Source organism: Amblyraja radiata, chromosome 2 (genome assembly GCF_010909765.2).
Source record: "Amblyraja radiata isolate CabotCenter1 chromosome 2, sAmbRad1.1.pri, whole genome shotgun sequence".
NCBI lineage: Eukaryota > Metazoa > Chordata > Chondrichthyes > Rajiformes > Rajidae > Amblyraja > Amblyraja radiata.
In genome coordinates this window covers 63,355,875-63,378,723 of record NC_045957.1, presented here as the reverse complement: position 1 = coordinate 63,378,723, position 22,849 = coordinate 63,355,875, and the positions used below count along the sequence as shown (strand labels likewise).

The following is a 22,849-nucleotide window of genomic DNA, read 5'->3' as shown; positions in this document are numbered from 1 at the left end:
ACAGGTGCAGTTACCAATATCCAAGAAAAGTCACATGATTAATTCTGGAAGCAAAGTAGATTTGATTAGGGGATTAAGTCTCCAGAGCTTGTAATTGCTGGAATATATATATTCATCATGTTATTATAAAGTTTCCAAAGATCAAGATGAATTATCAGAAATTTCTGAACTTTAGTTTTAACCACATGTTTCAGCTAAATAATATATGTTTACTACTATAGTTGCATCCTTAATAATAAAAAATAGCCACTTTCTCTTTCCCTGGCAATGAAATACTGGTCATAAGTGAAGGTCTTTTTCAAGGATCATCAAGATATTTCAAGATTCACATGGTCCCCTTGTCATGAGCAATAAGTACTTTCTCAATATCATGATGTGGACATCTAGTATGGAAGATGGCCTAAGTTAATTATTGCATCCTAAATTAGATAAAGGAAAGTAATTGCTCTTTGAATTATTTCACCTAATCTCATTCTCAATGGCAAAAAAAAATGATTGATACTTTTTTGTGAAATATGAAACAATCTGTCTAACTATATGCAAACGTATTTACAATTGTGACATCGCCTGGTCCTATTTACAATACTAGTAATTTATCTGCCATAAAGTGTGTAGATGTCTTATGTTTTTCTTAATTTTTGGGAAATTAGCTTTGTTGCTAAATTAGCTTTGGATGACAGGCCATGTCTCAGATTTAATCAAGAGGATGCTACATAGCTTAGTGATGATATTGTCACAGAATTTCACACAAATTAGATCATGTTATGAACTTATTTTAGTCTTGGAATATAATAAAAGGTTTAAAGACATAACCATGAGGAAGCATGTTATCTTTCCAAACTTCCAATGAATATTCACTTTCAACACAGCTAAAAGGGAATGTGCACTTCTTTGTTCTCCATTTTGCATTTAGATTTAGTTTTTTTTTTAAACATGTGAGTAAAGATACAAAATGAAGTTGGAAAATCTTGCAGCTGGTTGAAGATAAGAAGCAGCTCAGAAAACAATTGAAGTTCAGGGTCCATTGCAGCTTTAGAACAATAATGGCTGGAAGTAAAATTCACAAATAACTAAGCAGGCAATTTATTACTGATAGTTTCCTAATTACGGAAAGGAAAGTGATATTACATGAAGCTACAAAGCCTCGTATGACATATTGATAGTGAACTGCTATAATTAAAATGCATTTCATCAGACTGAAGTCAGCTTAAATAAGTTTGTAGAACATGTGCATTGATGTATTGTAGGTGGCTGAATTGGTAACTAGTGAGTTCTTTGAACAAGGGGACAGAGAGAGAGCTGAACTGAAGCTGACACCAACTGTGAGTACTAATCTTAAAACATCACTTTTAAATAAGCAAATGTTCTATTCCGTACTCACTCCGAAAAAAAGACACGCTATTCTGAGATATGTTTCGCGAGATTGCCAGGCGGACAGAGAAGATTTCATGATGTGCTCAAAGTTTCCTTGAAGAAATGCAACATCTTCACTGAATGCAAGGGACCTATGATGTAATATTTGTCAATGAAAACTTCAATTCTGGACATCAAGAGCAACCAAAAGTTTGTGTAGGTATCTCATAGACTATACACCTGTCAGACATTGTCTGCCCTATCTATGGAGAAGTGTGCAGTGCCTTCAGTGGCCTTGTGGTCACCTCAGAACTCACTAAACTGTAGTGGAAGCAAATAATTCTTGATCCAGAGGGATTGTCAAGGAAAGATTTACTTCCTTGCTTATTGTTGCTTGCTAATATTATGTCCAGACTTGCAAAATTGATTTATTCTATTAAAATTAATTAAGAAAACATTTCTGCAGTAATAACCTCATGTATGCCCTTCATTCAGCTTTTGAAAGGTGGCTTCAAGTATAATTCACCAGGATAGAAAAGGCCATCACTCTAAAATTCAACAGCACACTAATTTCGACCAGATCAATAATCACATCATTAGTTACACTGGAACATACTTTCTTGTTTACAGATGAACTATTGAACCATTTCAAGACTACCAAGCATTATACTGATTAGATCTTAATTAACGAGGAACACACTATTCAAAATCTCTGGACAACGAGAAACACTTCACAGCTAGTGAAGTACTACTTGAAGTGAAACCATTGATGTAATGCATGCAATGAAGACACACAGGATGGCCCCAAGCCATGTTCCAGAAACAAAACAAAAACGCTCTCAATAATCCATTGAAGTCACTTCAATTGGTCGATTGAGAGTGTTTTTTATTTTGAGCTCACATGTCTGGTAGGATGTTGAATACAATCAAGAGTGCAATCACTGAGATGCATTATACTAATGGTTTAGCACCGATCCAAGGATCACAGACGCTAATTGAAATCAGTGTTCAAAAGGGAACTGCAGATGCTGGAATATCGAAGGTACACAAAATTGCTGGAGGAACTCAGCGGGTGCAGCAGCATCTATGGAGCGAAGGAATTGAAATCATGTCTTTCAGTTTCCTTTAATGAGAGAACCTTGGTGCATGTGAGTTTTTACGATATGATACGATAGAACTTTATTTATCCCAGGAGGGAATTGGTCTGCAAACAATCATAAAACACAACAAGGTACATGTAACATTAAATTAAAGTGTTGCGTGGAAAGTCCAGGATTGGGGATGTGCAAAGATTGGAGGGGGGGGGGGAGGAATGGGAGGAAGGGGAGTCAGTCTACCCCATGACAGAAGGGGGAGGAGTGGTACAGTTTGATAGCTATTTTGATGGTTGAAAATATATTTTACAAACGGAAGGTTCTTTGCTGTTATTGATACTTTCCAGGTGTCACATAGTTGATAGCTATTTTGAGTAATTATAATGTCATGCAAACAAGACCCTTCATCAGACTGATGTCAGGGGAGTGGGCGGGATAAAGATAGAATGTAGTCGGAGAGACATTCTATCTTTGTCTCGCCCACTCCCCTGACATTAGTCTGAAGAAGGGTCTCGACCTGAATCGTCCCCCATTCCTTCTCTCCATAGATGCTGCCTGTCTTGCTGAGTTACACCAGCATTTTGTGTCTATCCAGGAATCCTTTGTTTAACTCCAGATGCAACGTAAACTTTAGTCAAAGATTGATTTGATGGCTCCAGTTTGCTTGGTGGAACTAATAACTTTTTTCCCCTTTTGGTAATTAGTTAATCAAGTGTTTGGCACAATTTGGCTTAAACCAGGATTATGAAATCCCCTATTTTGGGCTCCAATGGGGTACTTGAATTTTATTCTGCAAATGTTTACCCTTTGCGCTACAATATGCTGAAGGGTTCTTTATCTGACACCTTAGTTCTTTATTGACGTACAGTGCTGAAGGTTTGCAGGAATGATGGTGATGGTACAAAGCACAGTTAGATACGGTCTTGTTTATTGTGTTACTAAGGGCATGTGCCAGACATATTTCAACTATGTATATTAACACAACAATTCCACACAGCACCAAAATATTTAATAAAAAGAGGACATTTCACCATTGGTCATTTAAAAATCTGAGAAAGTGTGAATTATCTTTGATATTGCTTATTTTGTCAATTCTTGTTCCATTCTTGAATATTTTTGTTTAACTGCTGACATTGACATTGCCAAGGCGCCTGGCTAGAAAATATTGCAGTGCTGAAGCAATTTCAGTGACAGCAATTATTAACCTAGGATATTTCAGTGAAAGTGTCATGACAACTGTGCATATGTATTCAGCATGTTCACTCTGTAGTAAATCCCTAAAGTCAGTTCTTTTATGTTCTCCCTAACACATAAAATGGAAATGTGCAGCCTTGAAATTGGATTGATCAGTACCAATTTTTTAGGCACTAATTGGACACAAATCTCTTTCACCTGGAGTAGTTGGGCCTTTAAGCATTTCCCCAGGTGAAATTGCACCCTTCATGAAATTTGGCCGGGTACTTCAACGCAAGATCTGTGGCAATTTGGCTAATATTTTCATGCCATTAGCTGTTTGGAATAATATCATCATTTGATATGGTTTGATCGTCTGTACTTGGAGCACAATGTGGCAGTTTGTTGCATTTCACTATTTAAAGAGTCATGGTACTGATGTCAAGAAGCCAGACTCGATAGCCTTAGAACTGACTGCAGGTGCTTCCAACATCATCAGAATGTGTCAAAACTACAAGCAAATATTTCCCCAGCTGTTAGTTGTAGAGATCCTCACTTATGGGTTTATCAATAGTGACACTGCTACTGATATTCCATTACTGGAGGTGTTGTAATGGTCATAACTGACCACATGGTAGGTAAGAGATGTCAGGCAGAAGGCAAAGAACAATATGGAATACATCCATCTTGCTGCCAATATTAACTCTCAACCAAAGTAGACTATTTGTCATTTATTTTATTGTTCTTTCCTCTGGCTGACTTGGAATAACAGTTATAAATCCAGTTTAGGAATAGTCTACCAGTCTAATGCTGTTGAGTGAAGGGAATGTATCTTCGTAGTGGAAATATTAAATATTTAAAGGGAAGTCTGCAGTTATCACTGTCCTCAGTTCAATTCAGTTCAGTTTAGTTTATTGTCACGTGTACCGAGGTATAATGAAAAGCTTTTGTTCTATTCTACATATACTGTAATACACCTTTTATCACCAATAGGTCACAGAGGCCATATTCTGTTTTGGTTGTGCAAGATGTGAATTCTAGTTCCTTTGTGGAGATAGGATTAGGGTTGTGATGGTTGGCTCATGAACCTAATAATTGTAAGAAGGTTTCATGACTTATGTTCTCCTGCCCGATGGTAACTGTGAGAAGAGGCCATGGCCAGACAGATCCTTGATGATAGATGCCACCTTATTGAGGTAGTGCCTCATGTAAATGCTTTTGATGGAGGTGAGGGCTGTGTCTGTGATAGATTGGGCTGAGTCCAGCACTCTGCAACCTCATGTAACCCATGCATTGGAATGGCCATGCCATGCCAAGATGCAACCAGTCAAAATACCTTCTAGACTACCTCTGTAAAAGTATTTGAAAACATACAGAATGTCTTTAAACATAAGAAAGTAAAGGCACTGGAGCATCTTTTTATGATTATATCTTTGTGCTGAGCTTAGGACAGGCCATCCAAGATGTTAATACTCAGGAATTTGGCGCTGCTAACTCTCTCCACCATGGACGCACCAATGAACGCACCAAAGACGAGCATGTGGTGTCTCGTCTTCTCGAGCGACAGATTATTGTTGCGACATCACTCAACCAGGCATTCTATCTCCCTCCTGTACACTGATTCATCCACCAGTAAATTGGCCAGCCACGGTAATGTCATCATGTAGATGGCATTGGAGCTGTACTTAGTCCCCCAGTCATGCGTGTAAAGAAAGTAGAAAGCATTCGGCCTTTGAGATGCACCTGTGTTGATGCTCAGTGAGGGGTATCTTTCATTTTAATGTCCGAACCTTATTCATGCTGCCATTCTCTTTGCTTGTAGCTTGATTGTGGCAAATAACAACATTAAGCATCGGCTAAATATTCCTCTGGTTTGCTTATTGTGCGACCTTACTATGTACAAATTTGTCAACCGTATTTGCCTAATTATCAAGAACATGTCCAATGTGAAGCATGATGAGATTTGCTGTGGGCATGATTATATAATAGCCAGTGGGCTCATTCCAGCAAAATGTTTTGCGATGTTTTCTTCCACGATGTTTGGTAAATGGATAGGAAACTGCACTCTGAAATGTCTATTTTTTATACATTCTGAAGATGCAGGTAATATGCAAAATAGATGTTCATGCATAGAAAAGCATATCCAGTAAAAAAAACTACCATTATTACAAGAAACTATTCTCATAGAAATCAGAGGTTATAGATACAAATATATGAATGTGCTTGCAAATAAAACAAACTAAAACGTATAAAGCAGCAGAAATTACCCAAAAATGTGCAGGCGTATTTTAATGAATCTGCTTCTATTGAGAAAACTCCGATGGGGTTTTAGTATTTTTATTGCAACATGATTTAAACTGGAATAGACACAAAATTTGGCTGCTGGGCATACATTTTAAAATGCAGATCATAGATCTGATAAAAAGCACTGTGAATATCAAAAAGCTTCATGAAGCAGAGTCATTTGTCCATCCCCTGTCCTGTTGCAATACAGCAAGGACTCTTAAATCAGATATGATAATGCTGCGATACCAATGTAATGCAATAAATGTAAAATCAAGTCCATTCGCAGAAGACCATTCATGGCACTTCAGTACAACTAATCTATTCCATGTACTCATGAGTTCTGGATCAGCTGCTAGAATTTATGACTTAGGAACTGGTCTCAGGTCAGCGCTAAATCCTTAGCAATTTCTTTTGCTGCAACCACATGTTCAGCGTGAACTAGGCTAAGGCGGCCAATTAAAATGAGTTCTAATATGACCTTTAGCAGCTGTCATAGAGATTATTGCTGCAGCTATCTGTTTGGGCTTAATTTTAACTTGACACATTTTTGATATTGTAGATTTTCATAACGGCATATTTGTGTGCAAGCCTTCAGATCTATTCTAAAATAAGCAAACAAAGGATTTGTCAATTTCCTGACCTTCTAATACTTTATTTGAAAAAAAAATCTAGTGCTTTTTAAAATATTGTGGCCTGTAGCAACCAGTCTGTCTACAGTAATGTCACAGCTGACACCCAGTAAAATACATTGATGTGTAGGCAAATGCATCCTGCTGAACTGCACTCATAATTTGATTATAAATTACACACCAGGGATGGATGATTTATAGCTTGTCAACACCTTACTTGACTTGTGCTATAATTTCCCTTCATTAGGAGTCTTTCATTATTTTGTTTGCTTTTATCAAAATTAATGCATCTTCATGCTCAAAAATCATACATGCATGGAGTGAGCAATGAATTAATCTTTTGACCTTGGAAGTGAACATGCAAAATGTAGGTAAAAATGCATGAAGAATTCTTGAGTTATTACTGCTATTAGCAATCCGTGAATGTCAGGTCCTGCAGTAACTGTACTCTTAGACGTGTGCTGAAACACAATTCTTTCTTGGCAAATCTTCTACAGGCTATCTTTGACCGAAATAGGAAGGACGAGTTGCCGGGCCTTCAGCTGGAATGGATTGATGGGATTTGCAAGCCATTGTTTGAGGTACTTTGAATGATACATTCTGATCTTTAATATTGTGCTTTTTTTTACTTGTTTCACCTAACTTTAAAAAAGAATCATGTTAAAAAAATATAAATAGCTGCGGAACCCATCATCCAAAAACTAATTGAAATATTGAACATAATAAATATTAACCATGTTTGTGTAAAGTAATTTGGGCAGTGGATCATTTAAACATTGCAAATACTTATTTTCACGGTCAATTTAAATAATTCTCAATTTGTGCATAAATGATGCAGTAATTATAATTGCAGGGAAAAAGTGCAATAAAGTTGCAAACTCTAGTTCATGGAGATTTGATTGGGGGACATAATGATCATATAGTCGCAGGTGGGGGGGGGAGGGGGGTGCGGTTTGGGAGAGAAAGTGGGGACGTTTGAAAGATTAGCTGAAATTGGAGAATTCAATGTTCATGCCATTTGCCAAACTGAAGGATTGGAGGGCTGCAGAGGGAAGCTATTGAGCCGGCCCCTGCTCGGTCCCCGAGGACAGAAGAACCAGAGGTGAAGATGGGGGAGCTGGTGACATGGGACATGAGAGCAAGGGCCGGTGAACCGGAGTCTTGCCTTTCACGCCCTCAGTGTCGGCTGGGGGAGGGGTCCCTGGGGCACAAAGGCTGAAGGTGGCTGGGCGAGGAGAGGGATAATGTTTTGCTGGATGATTAGGATGGAGGTGACGGCTGGAGGCTCTGCAACAGCCTGGGTCTTGCCTGGGTCAGGTGTTGCTCCAGAAGACCGAGCTCGTGGACCGGACTGGACCGAAAATGGCGTAAAAACCTGACGACCCTTGCATGTGATCTATTTCTATGCACTTTGTACTAATCGTGGATTCAATGATTCGATGATACTTTATTGTCACATGGACCCAGGTACAGTGAAATAATTTCTTTTGCATATAACCCGGTAAAATCATACTGCCGATCTCACGTAGGCAGTCTACAAGAGTCGCCACGTTTCTCGCACCGACACAGTTATAAAAGTTCACTGAACTGTCCTGTCTTCTGCCTGCCGCTGCATGTGGCAGCTGGCGGCCCCCAGCTGGGCCCCCCTTGGTTCTCAGTGGCTCCCAGCTCTCGGCGGCCCTCCTCGCTCTTGGTGGCACGGGTCCTCCTCCTTGCTCTTAGTGGCTCCGGTGGCTTGGGGCCAAGTTTGGAGTCCGCGGTGAGTGTACCTGGAGTACCGGGCAGGTCCTCGGTGAGTGAGTCCAGGGTCCGCGGCGGGCAAGCCGGGCATACTGGAAGGCTTGGCGGTGGCTCAACGGGATGTGCTCAGATATGGCAATACTTTACTGAACTGTATGGAAAATAGAATTTCACTGTACTTCTGCACATGTGATAATAAAGAACCATTTACCATTGACATGGCTGATTTGTAGCAGAACTAATCTGTACTGATGGAACAGAGAAGATGAGTTAACTGAAGTCGTAGAATTTGACGTTAATTCTGAAAGGCATGAAGTCACAAACAAATAGGTCACATTGAGTGAAATTCAAAAACCTAAAAAGGAATTGTGGGAAATCTGATACAAAAACATAAAATGCTGGGAAGACTCCGCAGGTCAGGCAGCATTTGTGGAAGCATAAACCATTAATCTTTCAGCTCCAGGAAACTTTGTCAACTCGGATGAAGACTTTTGGCCTTAACATTAATGGTGGAGGAAGAAACAAAGGTGACTTTTCAGATCTCAGAAAGGGTCTCATCCTGAATCATTGGCTGTTTCTCTTTCAACTGATTCCAGCATTTTCAGATTTTTTACATTAGATGGGAGTGGGGTAGAATATTGAAGTGGTGGTCAGCAGACAGCTCTTTTTGTCTAATGGTAATTTACTGATACATTGACAATTATTGCTGACATTACAATTATTTACACGCAAGACACAAATCAAAGCCACACATTCTATTAAACTAGAAAGATTCAGATTCAGATTCAGATTCAGAAAACTTTATTGTCTGTCGTAACAGAAAATCTTCTTTGACGTGGCTCAACATACAGACAGGACAATGTACTGATAAGCAGTCATACAACACAGATTTCTGCGAGCAGACACAGTGTGTATAGATCTTAAAAGCAAGTATAAAGATTAAAAACTGTAAAAATAGACAAGATAAAAGTTGTGGATACGTGTAAAGTGACAGTGCGTCAGGGTTAATTTGTCCATTGTTCATTTTTTATTTAAGCTGTTTATGGCAATGGGTATGAATGAATTTTTGTGGATGTTTTTCTTGGGTAGGGGGACTTTATATTGGCGGCCTGATGGCAGAAGTTGGAAGGACTTGTGCAGGGGGTGGGTGGGATCCTGTGTAATGAGGTTGGCTTTCCTTTTAACTGCCTGGGTGTGGAGTACTGATAATTGATTTTGAGTTTTACCAGTTATTTTGCTTGCTTGATTGATGATTCGGGAAAGCTTTGATTTGTCTTTGACAGAGGTGAGGGTGAACCAGGATGTGATGTTAAAGGTGAGTACAGATTCTATAAGTGATTTATAGACAGCTGTTAAAATGTCCTGTCTGACATCAAAGCTCCTGAGTTTCCTCAGCAGGAACAGGCGTTGCTGTGCCTTCTTGTACACAGAGTCTGTGTGCTGGGAGAAGGACAGGCGGGTGTCAATCTCCGTGCCCAGGTAAACGAGAACTTACCGTTTGAAGTTTGATCTTTATTTTATGAGAAGTTGAAGTGAGGGAATATGTGAAGATCCCGCCAGCCCGCATGCGCGTCAATCTTCAGATCAGCTGTATGAAACCACAGACTAGTTGCTGAATTTAAGCAATAGAAAGATTAACGACCTTAGAATTACCGAATGATCTTTATGAGAAGTAGGGTTGGGAGTGGAGGGCACGTAATCCCTCACTTCAACTTCTCATAAAATATAGATCAAACTTCAAACGGTAAGTTCTCGTTTAATCTTTCTATTTTATATCAAAGTCACGTGAGTGACTACGTGAAGACTTCAAAGCTCTGTGGTTTCATGCAGTAACCCAATTTGTGTGTGAAACACTTAAACAGATAAACCATTAATGGTAGAAAACATGGGTTATTAATACCATGATGCTAACTTGCATACATGGCCATTGCTCTTAATCGGACCATAGTCCCAATTGACTTTGATTTAGACAATAACTCATGCAACACTGTTCAGAATTCTATCTGCAAATATCCAGACATATTCAACCAAATTTTATAACTTCTAAACACGCACAATGTAAGCCTCTTGCTGTATGATGAAAGGGAAATATTCATTCTATTGGCTGCTAATGAGCCATCAGCTATCTCTTGAGAGATTATTAAATAACAATGAAGAAACTATCTTTCATCTCATAGGTACTAGCAAGCTCAGTGTACTTGTATACATAATAACACCCCCAATCTCTGCTCTCATGGGTATGCTGTCAACTCCAAATGTACGCAATCATGCCCATTTTGCTTATGAGATCATTCCCATAACAAGCTACCCTAATGTCAGTTATGACCCAGACACCGAGCCAGAGATTGAGTAAAGACTGTGTTCTTTGTGCTGAAATCAATTGCTAAAAGCATAATCAACTTAAAGATACTGCTCCCATTCGGAAATAGTAGATGAATATCTGCATAATAATTTACTGATATACATTGCACACTACGATGACTGTAGGCTTTCAGAGTGGTCATATAAAAAACACCTTGCATAACGTCAGAGAACAGCGGGTGAATAGCCAATCATTTATTGTCCCACTTATGGAATGATAAAGAATGACAAAGAATGACAAAACAGCACAAGCAGTGTCAATTGTACTATCACATAATCGCTTCTCTAAGCCCAAACTGAAAGCAGCACAAACCTCTGTTACTTCCGTTTAAAATTAACTCACATATCTTGTCCACAAATTACCCATACATTTGTAGAGAGCTAGCTGCCCGAGAAAATAGGCTGTACCAGCCATCACTCGTGACTTCGAGTAAATAGGTGCTTCTTTAGCCGCCTTACCATGGCCTGAATGAATAGGCAAAGTTGGCACAATTAATTTTTACGTTGCCTCATCCTTAATATCGTAAGAGGCATCTACTGATAAACCCTTAAGTCTTATCAGCTACAAATTTTGCATGTCATCTAAACCTTGATGACACAATGCCCTTTGATCTAATTAGGGCAGCATAGCTTCCACCACTGGCTGTTATCAAACACCATATATCTCTGTGCCTCTTGTGTATAGATATGGCAAAGTATGCATCTTCAAGATCGATTCTCTGAATCAGCTAAATTGCTGAAAGCCAATCATCCATCTCAAACTGGGTGACCAAACACATAATCAGATTAGCCAATCCTAACCTGATTTGGCATGCTCCATGTTCCTACAATCTTGAGAAATATCAGAAATATACTGCCATTTTGTTCTTGAGCAGACTACTCATCCCCTGTGAGATGTTACTGATTCCACTTGGTACCACCGTTCCTCTATTGACCATATGGACGGACGTTTCTGGGCTTCTCAGAGGATCCACAGAGGATACATTATCTAGTTATACATTCAATTCGCTTATAACATATAACCAGAACCTTATGACTAGAGCTGAAACACCATATATACTTGATGTGGGAATACGTGTTCCCTGTCAGAGTCCAGCAGAGGAGGACAAAAGGCTTAATTAGGAAAGGGAAAATAGATTATGAAAAAAAACTGGCAGGGAACATAAAAACTGACTGCAAAGGTTTTTATAGATATGTGAAGAGAAAAAGATTAGTTAAAACAAATGTAGGTCCCTTGCAGTCAGAAACAGGTGAATTGATCATGGGGAACAAGGACATGGCAGACCAATTGAATAACTACTTTGGTTCTGTCTTCACTAAGGAAGACATAAATAATCTGCCGGAAATAGCAGGGGACTGGGGGTCAAATGAGATGGAGGAACTTAGTGAAATCCAGGTTTGCCGGGAAGTGGTGTTAGGCAAATTGAATGGATTAAAGGCCGATAAATCCCCAGGGCCGGATAGGCTGCATCCCAGAGTACTTAAGGAAGTAGCCCCAGAAATAATGGTTGCATTAGTGATAATTTTTCAAAACTCTTCAGATTCTGGAGTAGTTCCTGAGGATTGGAGGGTAGCTAATGTAACCCCACTTTTTAAAAAGGGAGGGAGAGAGAAAACGGGGAATTACAGACCAGTTAGTCTAACATCGGTAGTGGGGAAACTGCTAGAATCAGTTATTAAAGATGGGATAGCAGCATATTTGGAAAGTGGTGAAATCATTGGACAAAGTCAGCATGGATTTATGAAAGGTAAATCATGTCTGACGAATCTTGTAAAATTTTTCGAGGATGTAACTAGTAGAGTGGATAAGGGAGAACCAGTGGTTGTGTTATATCTGGACTTTCAGAAGGCTTTCGACAAGGTCCCACATAAGAGATTAGTATACAAACTTAAAGCACACGGTATTGGGGGTTCAGTATTGATGTGGATAGAGAACTGGCTGGCAGACAGGAAGCAAAGAGTAGGAATAAACGGGTCCTTTTCACAATGGCAGGCAGTGACTAGTGGGGTACCGCAAGGCTCAGTGCTGGGACCCCAGCTATTTACAATATATATTAATGATTTGGACGAGGGAATTGAATGCAACATCTCCAAGTTAGCGGATGACACAAAGCTGGGGGGCAGTGTTAGCTGTGAGGAGGATGCTAGGAGGCTGCAAGGTGACTTGGATAGGCTGGGTGAGTGGACAAATGCATGGCAGATGCAGTATAATGTGGATAAATGTGAGGTTATCCACTTTGGTGGCAAAAACAGGAAAGTAGACTATTATCTGAATGGTGGCCGATTAGGAAAAGGGGAGATGCAACGAGACCTGGGTGTCATGGTACACCAGTCATTGAAAGTAGGCATGCAGGTGCAGCAGGCAGTGAAGAAAGCGAATGGTATGTTAGCATTCATAGCAAAAGGATTTGAGTATAGGAGCAGGGAGGTTCTACTGCAGTTGTACAGGGTCTTGGTGAGATCACACCTAGAGTATTGCGTACAGTTTTGGTCACCTAATCTGAGGAAAGACATTCTTGCCATAGAGGGAGTACAGAGAAGGTTCACCAGACTGATTCCTGGGATGTCAGGACTTTCATATGAAGAAAGACTGGATAGACTCGGCTTGTACTCACTAGAATTTAGAAGATTGAGGGGGGATCTTATAGAAACTTACAAAATTCTTAAGTTGTTGGACAGGCTAGATGCAGGAAGATTGTTCCCGATGTTGGGGAAGTCCAGAACAAGGGGCACAGTTTAAGAATAAGGGGGAAATCTTTTAGGACCGAGATGAGGAAAACATTATTCACACAGAGAGTGGTGAATCTCTGGAATTCTCTGCCACAGAAGGTAGTTGAGGCCAGTTCATTGGCTATATTTAAGAGTTAGATGTGGCCCTTGTGGCTAAAGGGATCAGGGCGTATGGAGAGAAGGCAGGTACAGGATTCTGAGTTGTATGATCAGCCATGATCATATTGAATGGCGGTGCAGGCTCGAAGGGCCGAATGGCCTACTCCTGCACCTATTTTCTATGTTTCTATGTAACTCTCGACTATTAGAGTCACCACAAATCCTCAGCGTTCTTCCTCAGAATGGAAATAAGCCTAATGCAAGCCTGAACCAGGAATTGCTTTGCAGTCCTCTGACTGAAACCACCTGTCTGAGTCGCCAGAGTGCGCAACACAATCTCTGCGACCAACCACTCAATCAGGAATATTGGTAATGAGAGCCTACAGATTATCATATAAACCTTTTTGATTCACAGCATGAGCCTGTAGGTCAGATAAAATACTATATGCCAGACCGGCTTCCTGCTCGTAGTTGCCTATACCAGAGATGATGGCAATGATGTTTTCAATGAACTGGCAACTGCACTAACTGAGCAGAATTTTAACCATGTGTTAAGGGAGACTACAACTACTTCACTCTACTGAGCAGCCTGATAATCTCAATCACAGATGTTGAGGCAGTACTTCCCTGGTCAATATGACTCATATGGCCAGCCAGTTCCACGATGGTCTACCCTGAACCAGGGTAACCAAGCTGTTCCTACTTGGAAATTACATAGGTTAGTATGCAAGGCACCCTGCCAATGTCTCTGCATCAATCTGTCTACTCCAAAGACAGTGAAAAGATACTAGACAGCCCATGCTGTCAGTAAATCCAAACCTGGGCCGACAGACTGCGCCTTTCCAGAGTTTTACGGAGGTTAATAAAGAGACCTTACCTGCCAGCGTCTCTGAACCCGGGTCGACCTGCTTGTTGGAGCTTCAACGAAGTTCCATTTGCAGACCCTGTCAGACCACATCTTCAGCCCCATGCTTGCCATTCCTTCAGCTGGTGTGTTGTTAGGTAGCTGATGCTACTGGCCAACTCCTCTTGTAGTGGCTTGCCCGTCCCCGAGGGAACAGCAAATTTAGAGGCAAGAGCAGGCAGCTCTTCCTTATGCGACTCTTGTACATCATGCATTAAAGCATGGGATTCGGGCACATACTCATGTTTGGATTCAGCTCCATACTAATCTCCAACACTCCCCTCGACAGAGTGGGAGAAATACTGCAACCCTGAACCAGGTGTTGCCACAGGTGTATGACTCAAACTGCCTGTGCATGCCTCCGTAAAATGGAGCATATTTTGTGCCACCATTTGATCCATCAGATGTTCCAATTGAGACAAACGGCCAATCACATCTGCCATAGATATGGGGACAGAATCCTCTTGTCCCGAATCGTCCGACAGGACTTGTCTTGCAGACTTGGCTTTGGCTTTGCCCCGACTCGGGGTTGGCAAGCTGCTCCCTCTAGGATCCGAATCGGAACTAGCTGTGCAGACCAGCAATGCCAGCGACTCCGAAGTGGAAACGGATGGCCGTCGGCATTCCGCACTGCTGCGGTCCTCTGCTGGTATAAATCATCATTATTTATTGTACTTACCAGACAGGTTGCGCCTGCTAGTGACTCTGAGTCCTTGCTCCCTTCTGGAGCCTCAACGGAGTATTTCAGGGGAGGAAATAGAGTGCAACCCTGAACCAGGTGTTGCTTCCTCTAGCCCCCGGCCCCCATATGACCCGGTCGAGCCGTCATCATAATCGGAGTCACCTCTTTCCGATACTCCCCTAGACAGAGTGGGAGAAATACTGCAACCCCGCCAAGTGTTGTCACAGGCAAATGGCTGGAGCCACCTGTTAATGCCTCCGGTACACAGAGCATAGTTTGAGGAGGAGGAGCCATCCTGGGGAACGGTTGCTAACCAGCAGCTGTCCGTTCAATTCACTTTTTTTAATTAGTTTTTTGTGAATTTTGTCCTATGTTTGTTGGGGAATTTGACTTTTTTATGTGGGGTGGAAGGGGGAAACTATTTTCTAGGTCCCTACCTGGTCGGTGAGGCAGCTTTTTCCCCAGGCTGCACCGTCGACCCGTCCTTGCGGCCTACCAGCGGGAGTGGAGCGGCGTTTTCCTGGCGGGGACCGCCCAGCACCTTCAGCTTCGGTGGCGGCACAGCGCTGGAGCGCTATCGCGGAGCGGAGCGGGCGATGCCTTGCCTGGGTCGCCGCGCTGGGTCACCGCGCTGGAGCTCCGGTATGCTGAGACCACCGTGGTCAACACCGTCGAGCTGTGGGACTGTGGAGCGGCCAGCCGCGGGCGGCGGCGCCGACTTTAACATCGGGAGCCTCGGAGCACCAACCGACGCGGCCCTGTCAGCTTCAGAATGCCACGGACTGCGGTAGGGAATCGGCCGTTCCAGCCGTCCCAGCCGCTGTGAGGACTCTCCCGACGCCGGAGCAACACCACCCGTCAAGAACGGCCAGGAACATCGGGCCTCCGTAGAGGCAACTGTGGAGGCCTCAATAGGCCTGACTATGGGAGAACTGGGGATGGGGTCTGGACATTGTGCCTTTTATTATTTTATTCTGTGTCCAAGATGGCTGCCGGAAGGGAGAGTGTACGCTAGCGCGCTTTAGCTGCCGCTGATCTCTCTTCATATTGTGTTTTTGATTTTTGTCTTTGGATTGAATTCTGTCTTTAATTTGTGTACTGGTGATGTCTTTACTATTTATTTCATTCCGCTTACATGTTTTTACTCTATTTGCTAAATTTTGTAAGGTGTCCTTGAGACTCTTGAAAGGCGCCCATAAATAAAATGTATTATTATTATTATAGTTTGTTCACATGATTAAAAAGAAGCATATCCTCATTAGATCAGAGATTCGACTGCTTTATCGATATCCACATAGGTGGAGTCTCTTATTAAAGAATCTCCAACAGTCCCCTCTACTGAGCGGAAATTATCATGACGTAACCCTGAACCAGGTGTTGCTGCACAGGTGTCTGATAGACACAGCTCAAAAAAGGCTTCCCAAGTCAGGAGCTCCTTTCTGGAGCCTCAATGGAGTTTCTTAGGGGAGGAAATAGAACGCAACCCTGAACCAGGCGTTGCCTCCTCAGGCCTCTGGCTGACTCCCTTTCGCAACATTAATCTGCACGGGCATAGCCCGCAAAATGCTCCGAACAGCCGCCTGCTCCAGTGGAGCCCCATTCTGTGCCACAATGGCGTCAAATTGGTGTATGTGATAATAAATGTCCTTTGTATCCTTTGTATCCTATCTGCTACGATAGTCACAAATGTGACCGAGCGGCAACTGCTATTAAAAAACTGCCAGCTCTATTTATAACTTCCCTATAAATTGAACATACACTATACGCTGCTCTACAGCATATGCTGCCTCAGCCGGCAGCATCTATGTTTAAAATTGGTAGGTGCTACGGCAGCTGAGCTTACCTGGCAGTCGCTGTCCCGGCAGCGGCTGTTTTTAAACCATCGTCTGCTGCTAATCTTTTGCAGTGATCGCTAACCTGGCCATGCTGGCAGCCGCCCTGCCAACTCCTTACAGAGACTCCACGGCGGCCTCCAAATCCGGCCGCCTGCTCCCGTTCGAAGCTCCAACGGCGGCAGCCGCACAGGTTGCGCCCGTCAGCTACTCCGGGCCTGCTGACCCTAGCGGCCCGTTCCTGAAGACAAATTTGGCTTACCTGCCAGAGCAGTTTCGAACTGCTCCGATTCCCACGCCATGCATCGACGTATTGACGCGCATGCAGGGCTTGCGGGCTCTTCACGTAGTCACTCACGTGACTTTGATATAAAATTGTTGAGTCTACATTATATACTCTATGTAAAATAATGTAATAGTCCAATATTATATCTTTAACCATGAGGTCTAATTTGTCCCAGTGATGAAAGTACAACCATGGTCCCTGCATAGTGCTCAGGATCCTCAGTGAACAGGATCAGTCTCTCCCCCCAGATCCTCACACTTTAGTTTAGACTCTGTTCCAGTAAGAAAGACCCATCATGAACTGAGAACCTCGATAGAGCCGATCTACTCTTGAATGCCATAACAAAGTTTGATGGCACACACCACCAAAACCAAACCAATCCAAAAGAAGCTATTCTTTTGTGGTCTGGTCATAGGATAATGTGACCTGAACTCTGCTGAGTACCAACATTTAAAACCAATCCTTCAGTCTTGGTATCCGGAAGATATTTATTCTGAAGAAGGGTCTCGACCCAAAACATCACCCATTCCCTCTCTCCAGAGATGCTGCATGTGCTGCTGACTTACTCCAGCTTTTTGTGTCTATTTTAGGTATTTCATAAAATTGAACAAATTGCTGCACAGGAAGAAACCACTCATTGCCTTGTGCAACAGTAGGCCTGCTTCGTGCATTCCAAATATGTATCCATTCTTCTTTGAAATGAAGTTTTTATTCAAAGACTACATGTGATTAATGATCCCACAGAATAGTAGCCTGCAGTTCAATAAATTGTCTCTTCCCTCAATTTTCTCCATTCCAGGATGCAAATGTTCTCAATGTATCGATCTCTCCCAGCCTCCCAACGATACCTGGTACTCTTCCTCTGGCACACTGGGCCCAGATTCACTAGTTGCTATCTCTTTGTCTTCCTTTCCTTGCCCTTGATCTCCAGTCTCCCTTTCATCCTAACTCTTGAGCGCTATTCCATGATTTTGGCCCAGTTTGGCCTCTCAAGATCTCCTCAATCTCATCCCATTTTGGTGCCACTGCCCGATTGTCAATAGACAATAGACAATAGGCGCAGGAGTAGGCCATTCCGCCCTTCGAGCCAGCACTGCCATTCAATATGATCATGGCTGATCATCCCCAATCAATACCCCGTTCCTGCTTTCTCCCCATATCCCCTGACTCCGCTATGTTTAAGACCCCTATCTAGCTCTCTCTTGAAAGTATCCAGAGAACTGGCCTCCACCGCTCTACGAGGCAGAGAATTCCACAGACTCACCACTCTCTGTGTGAATAAGTGACAACCACTGACAATGTCCTGACAACCACTCCCAATTCCGACACTGCTGGTGAATTGCATGCCTCGTGGTCACTAATCCCTTAGGGTGCAACAGCAAAAGTATGGGCAGAGGACATCCTTATCCGCTTCCCCGAATGATGGGCCAGGCAGCTGGAGGCAACTCTTGGATAAGAGACCTCTGAATCTCCCAATGCATGTGTGGACTGATGCAATAGTGATGCTGAGCACTCTAGGGTGAGTGTAATATACAATCTATGGCAGGATATTGAGCAGAGGGGGACATTAGAAAGGGGTGGGCACAAGTTTTGTATGAATTTCTTCAGTGCAAAATTCTGAGGGGCAAGCCCTTTGATCCACTAACTCTGCTGTTGTGGAGAGACAGAGAATTCTGTGGGGCTACAGATCCATGGTCAGCCTCGACAGATTATCAGTGCAGGTTGGACTGGAGAAAAGATTGGGGGAGAAATGGGGTGAGGGAACTAGTGAGTGAATTGGAGAGGGAATTGGGGTGGCATTGTGGAGGATTTAGGGCAGCCGAAGAAACTACCCTTTGAAGTTTAGTCTGCATCTGCTATCTAGAGAAAACAATGGAAAAGTAGTGTTTTTACAGAGAATTCAGCGAGTCACAGACCTGGAGAGCATACAGTTGTTCTTAAAGCATGGAAATATATGCTGTAGAGAACAGATTGAAGGGAGTTAGGGTGTAATTCGGGAATGGATAGTAAGTAAGTAAGTAAACTTTATTTATATAGCACATTTTAAGTCAATTTGCATTGACCCCAAAGTGCTTCACATAATTTAAATAATAAGTTCCATTGCAAACCATAGAAAAAGGTTTTAAAAAAATGAATAAAAATGGACACAACATATTACAGAGTTCAACACAAACATCCCCCCACAGCAGAATCAAAACATTTCCACTGTGGGGGAAAGGCACCAGAAAGTTAAGTCCTCTTCCTCTGTGAAACACCCGAGGTCGGGGCCCATTTGTGGCCGTGCAGCCAGTCCGATGATTTTCAGGGCCCTCTTGCCGTAAAGATGAAACATCGGCGTCGGGTGAAACATTCCTCAGCGGCTTGGAAAAGTCTGGAGCGGCTATCCCCTCCCCGGAGACCGGAGACCGGGGCACTCGTAGTCCTCCGGCCGCGCCGGCTGGAGCTCCGACCCCGGCGAACTCGATCTCTGGCTCTGCGGCGCTCCAAATCCAAATCCAGCGCCGCCCGCGGCCGAACGCCCGCAGCCACAGCTCCGCGATGTTGGAAGTCGGCGACCAAAGCGCTCCGGGGCTTACCGCACGGCGACCCGGTAGGCATCGCCCGCTCCTTGTTGGTATCCCAGCGCTGCGCCACCGCCGCCGAAGCTGTAGTCCCAGCCGGTCCCGACAGGAAAACGCCGCTCCCCTTTCGGTGGTAGGCCGCGAGGACGGGGCGAAGAAACAGCACGGAGGGATGCTGCCTCTCCGACCAGGTAAGGGACTAAGAATAAAGTTTCCCCCTTCCCCACCCCCACCCCCCACATAGAAGACCTCCACTAACATAAAATAAAATAAAGAAAGGTGTAGAGGCGGACTGCGGGCAGGCTGCCATACACAGACGGCGCCCACTCCCGCACATCCGCCATCTTGGAAAAGGATAGGAGAGGGCACATGAAATTAGACTAGATTGTGAACAGTGTGTATATGGGAATTAATTTTAGTTGGGGAAGGATTGGGCTGGAATTCGAAAACTGGTCGCTTGGGGAAATTACAGCGGGAGGTGGAATAAAATTAGAGAGCGGAAAAGATGTGATTGAATTGAGACTCAGGTCAGTCAGAGGGAGGAATGGGTGAGGAATTTGAAGAAGGGTTTCGGCCCAAAACGATGCAACGAGACCTGGGTGTCATGGTACACCAGTCATTGAAAGTAGGAATGTAGGTGCAGCAGGCAGTGAAGATAGCAAATGGTATGTTAGCTTTCATAGCAAAAGGATTTGAGTATAAGAGCAGGGAGGTTCTACTGCAGTTGTACAGGGTCTTGGTGAGACCACACCTGGAGTATTGCGTACAGTTTTGGTCTCCTAATCTGAGGAAAGACATTCTTGCCATAGAGGGAGTACAGAGAAGGTTCACCAGACTGATTCCTGGGATGGCAGGACTTTCATATGAAGAAAGACTGGATAGACTCGGCTTGTACACGCTAGAATTTAGAAGATTGAGAGGGGATCTTATAGAAACTTATAAAATTATTAAGGGGTTGGACAGGCTAGATGCAGGAAGATTATTCCCGATGTTGGTGAAGTCCAGAACTAGGGGTCACAGTTTAAGGATAAGAGGGAAGTCTTTTAGGACCGAGATGAGAAAATCATTTTTTACACAGAGAGTGGTGAATCAGTGGAATTCTCTGCCACAGAAGGTAGTTGAGGCCAGTTCATTGGCTATATTTAAGAGGGAGGTTAGATGTGGCCCTCGTGGCTAAAGGGATCAGGGGGTATGGAGAGAGGGCAGGTACAGGATACTGAGTTGGATGATCAGCCATGATCATATCGAATGGCGGTGCAGGCTCGAAGGGCTGAATGGCCTACTCCTGCACCTATTTTCTATGTTTCTATGTTTCTATTTCCTTCGCTCCATAGATGCTGCCTCACCCGCTGAGTTTCTCCAGCATTTTTGTCTACTGAGGAATGGGCCAAGATTGTTTTCAGTCAGAGAGGAAATCAGAAGTGGCAAAGAAGCAATTAGGGCTGGAATTGAAGCAGAAAGACAGCCAGGACATCGGGATTGAGGAAGAGAAGTGATCTGAAACCTACAACATGAGCATTATAGGTTTCCTGGTGACTGACAGGGTCAGATTCGAGGCACACTTTAACTGAAGCAGGCATCAGCCCCTCTGATTAAGGCTCACAGAGCAGTCAATAGGAATTGAGGAAACCCTCCAATGTTTGAAATCATACCTAGTGTGAAAGATCATGCTTGTTGTGGTTAATTTGTCTCAGCAGCAGGGCATCTTTACAGGAGACCCTGAGGGTAGGTCCCAGGCCTGATCGTCTGCAGCGGCTTCATCTGTGACCTTCGTCAGTCATGAGGTCAGATGCAGGGATGTTCTCTGATAACTGCACAATCTTCAGCATCATTTGCAGATCCTTTGATATTTAAGCTGTCCACACCCAAATACAGCAAGACCTGTAGGGTGTGGGCTGAGCATCAAAAATGTGTCTAGAAATCAACTTTCGTAACCCATCTCGGAACTACATGACATTTTGCAGATTTAGATAAAATATAATTGAGAGGGAAGTCATAACTCGTCAGTGCCAAAAGTTGCACATTATTTAATTAAACTAATTAGAAAATGAGATCAAAAAAGTAAGCGCCATCTAGTGTCCAATGCCCATATTACACCATGGGGAGCCTATTTCCGTGTTGCAGTCTATTTAAATTGAATTGAATTGAATACCTTTATTGTCATTCAGACCTTACGGTCTGAACGAAATTTCGTGCCTGCAGTCATACATACAATCATACAATAAAAAACAACAATAAACACAAATTAACATCCACCACAGTGTATCCTCCAAGCACCTAAATGTGGTGGAGGAAAAAATCTTAGGGTTACTGTCTCTTCCCTCCTCTTCTCCCTCTGCGCTGAGGCGATTCCCCACCGGGCGATGGCACAAACAGTATATAACCATATACTATAACAATACATAAACAATAACCATATATTATTAGATAATAGGCAATAGACAATAGGTGCAGGAGTAGGCCATTCGGCCCTTCGAGCCAGCACCGCCATTTAATGTGAACATGGCTGATCATCCCCAATCCCTGTTCCTGCCTTCTCCCCATATCCCCTGACTCTGCTATCTTTAAGAGCCCTATCTAGCCCCCATATCTCACTGACCTCCTCTCCCCCTACCAACCCTCACGGTCCCTCAGATCCACATCAGCCGGTCTCCTCTCCATCCACAAGTCCAACCTCCGCAGTTTTGGGGACAGAGCCTTCTCCAGGGCAGCTCCCAGGCTCTGGAACTCCCTCCCCCAACTGATCCGCAATTCCGTGTCCCTCACCATCTTCCAGTCCCGCCTCAAGACCCATCTCTTCACCTCTGCCTATCCTTAGCCCCACGTCCCCCTCCCTTTTCATCTGTGCATTAATTGCCACATATTGTGTTTTTAATTGTATTCTGTCTTTACTTTGTGTACTAGTCATGTCTCTACTATTTATTTCATTCCCCTTACATGTTTTTCCTCTACCTGCTAAATTTTTGTAAGGTGTCCTTGAGACTCTTGAAAGGCGCCCATAAATAAAATTTATTATTATTATTATTATTAGCTCTCTCTTGAAAGTATCCAGAGAACCGGCCTCCACTGCCCTCTGAGGCAAAGAATTCCACAGACTCACAACTCTCTGTGAGAAAAAG

The 22,849-nt window shown here is 43.2% G+C and overlaps 1 protein-coding gene across 1 annotated transcript in view; it reads left to right on the top strand.

Annotated features, from left to right (window-relative positions):
* LOC116990306 (dual 3',5'-cyclic-AMP and -GMP phosphodiesterase 11A-like) overlaps positions 1-22,849 on the top strand; it is a 266,877-nt gene that overhangs the window by 218,605 nt on the left and 25,423 nt on the right. Inside the window, exons 18-19 of the mRNA XM_033047817.1 lie at positions 1,248-1,322; positions 7,033-7,116. Coding sequence (XP_032903708.1) covers positions 1,248-1,322; positions 7,033-7,116 — 159 coding nt within the window. The remainder of the gene's footprint in view (positions 1-1,247; positions 1,323-7,032; positions 7,117-22,849) is intronic.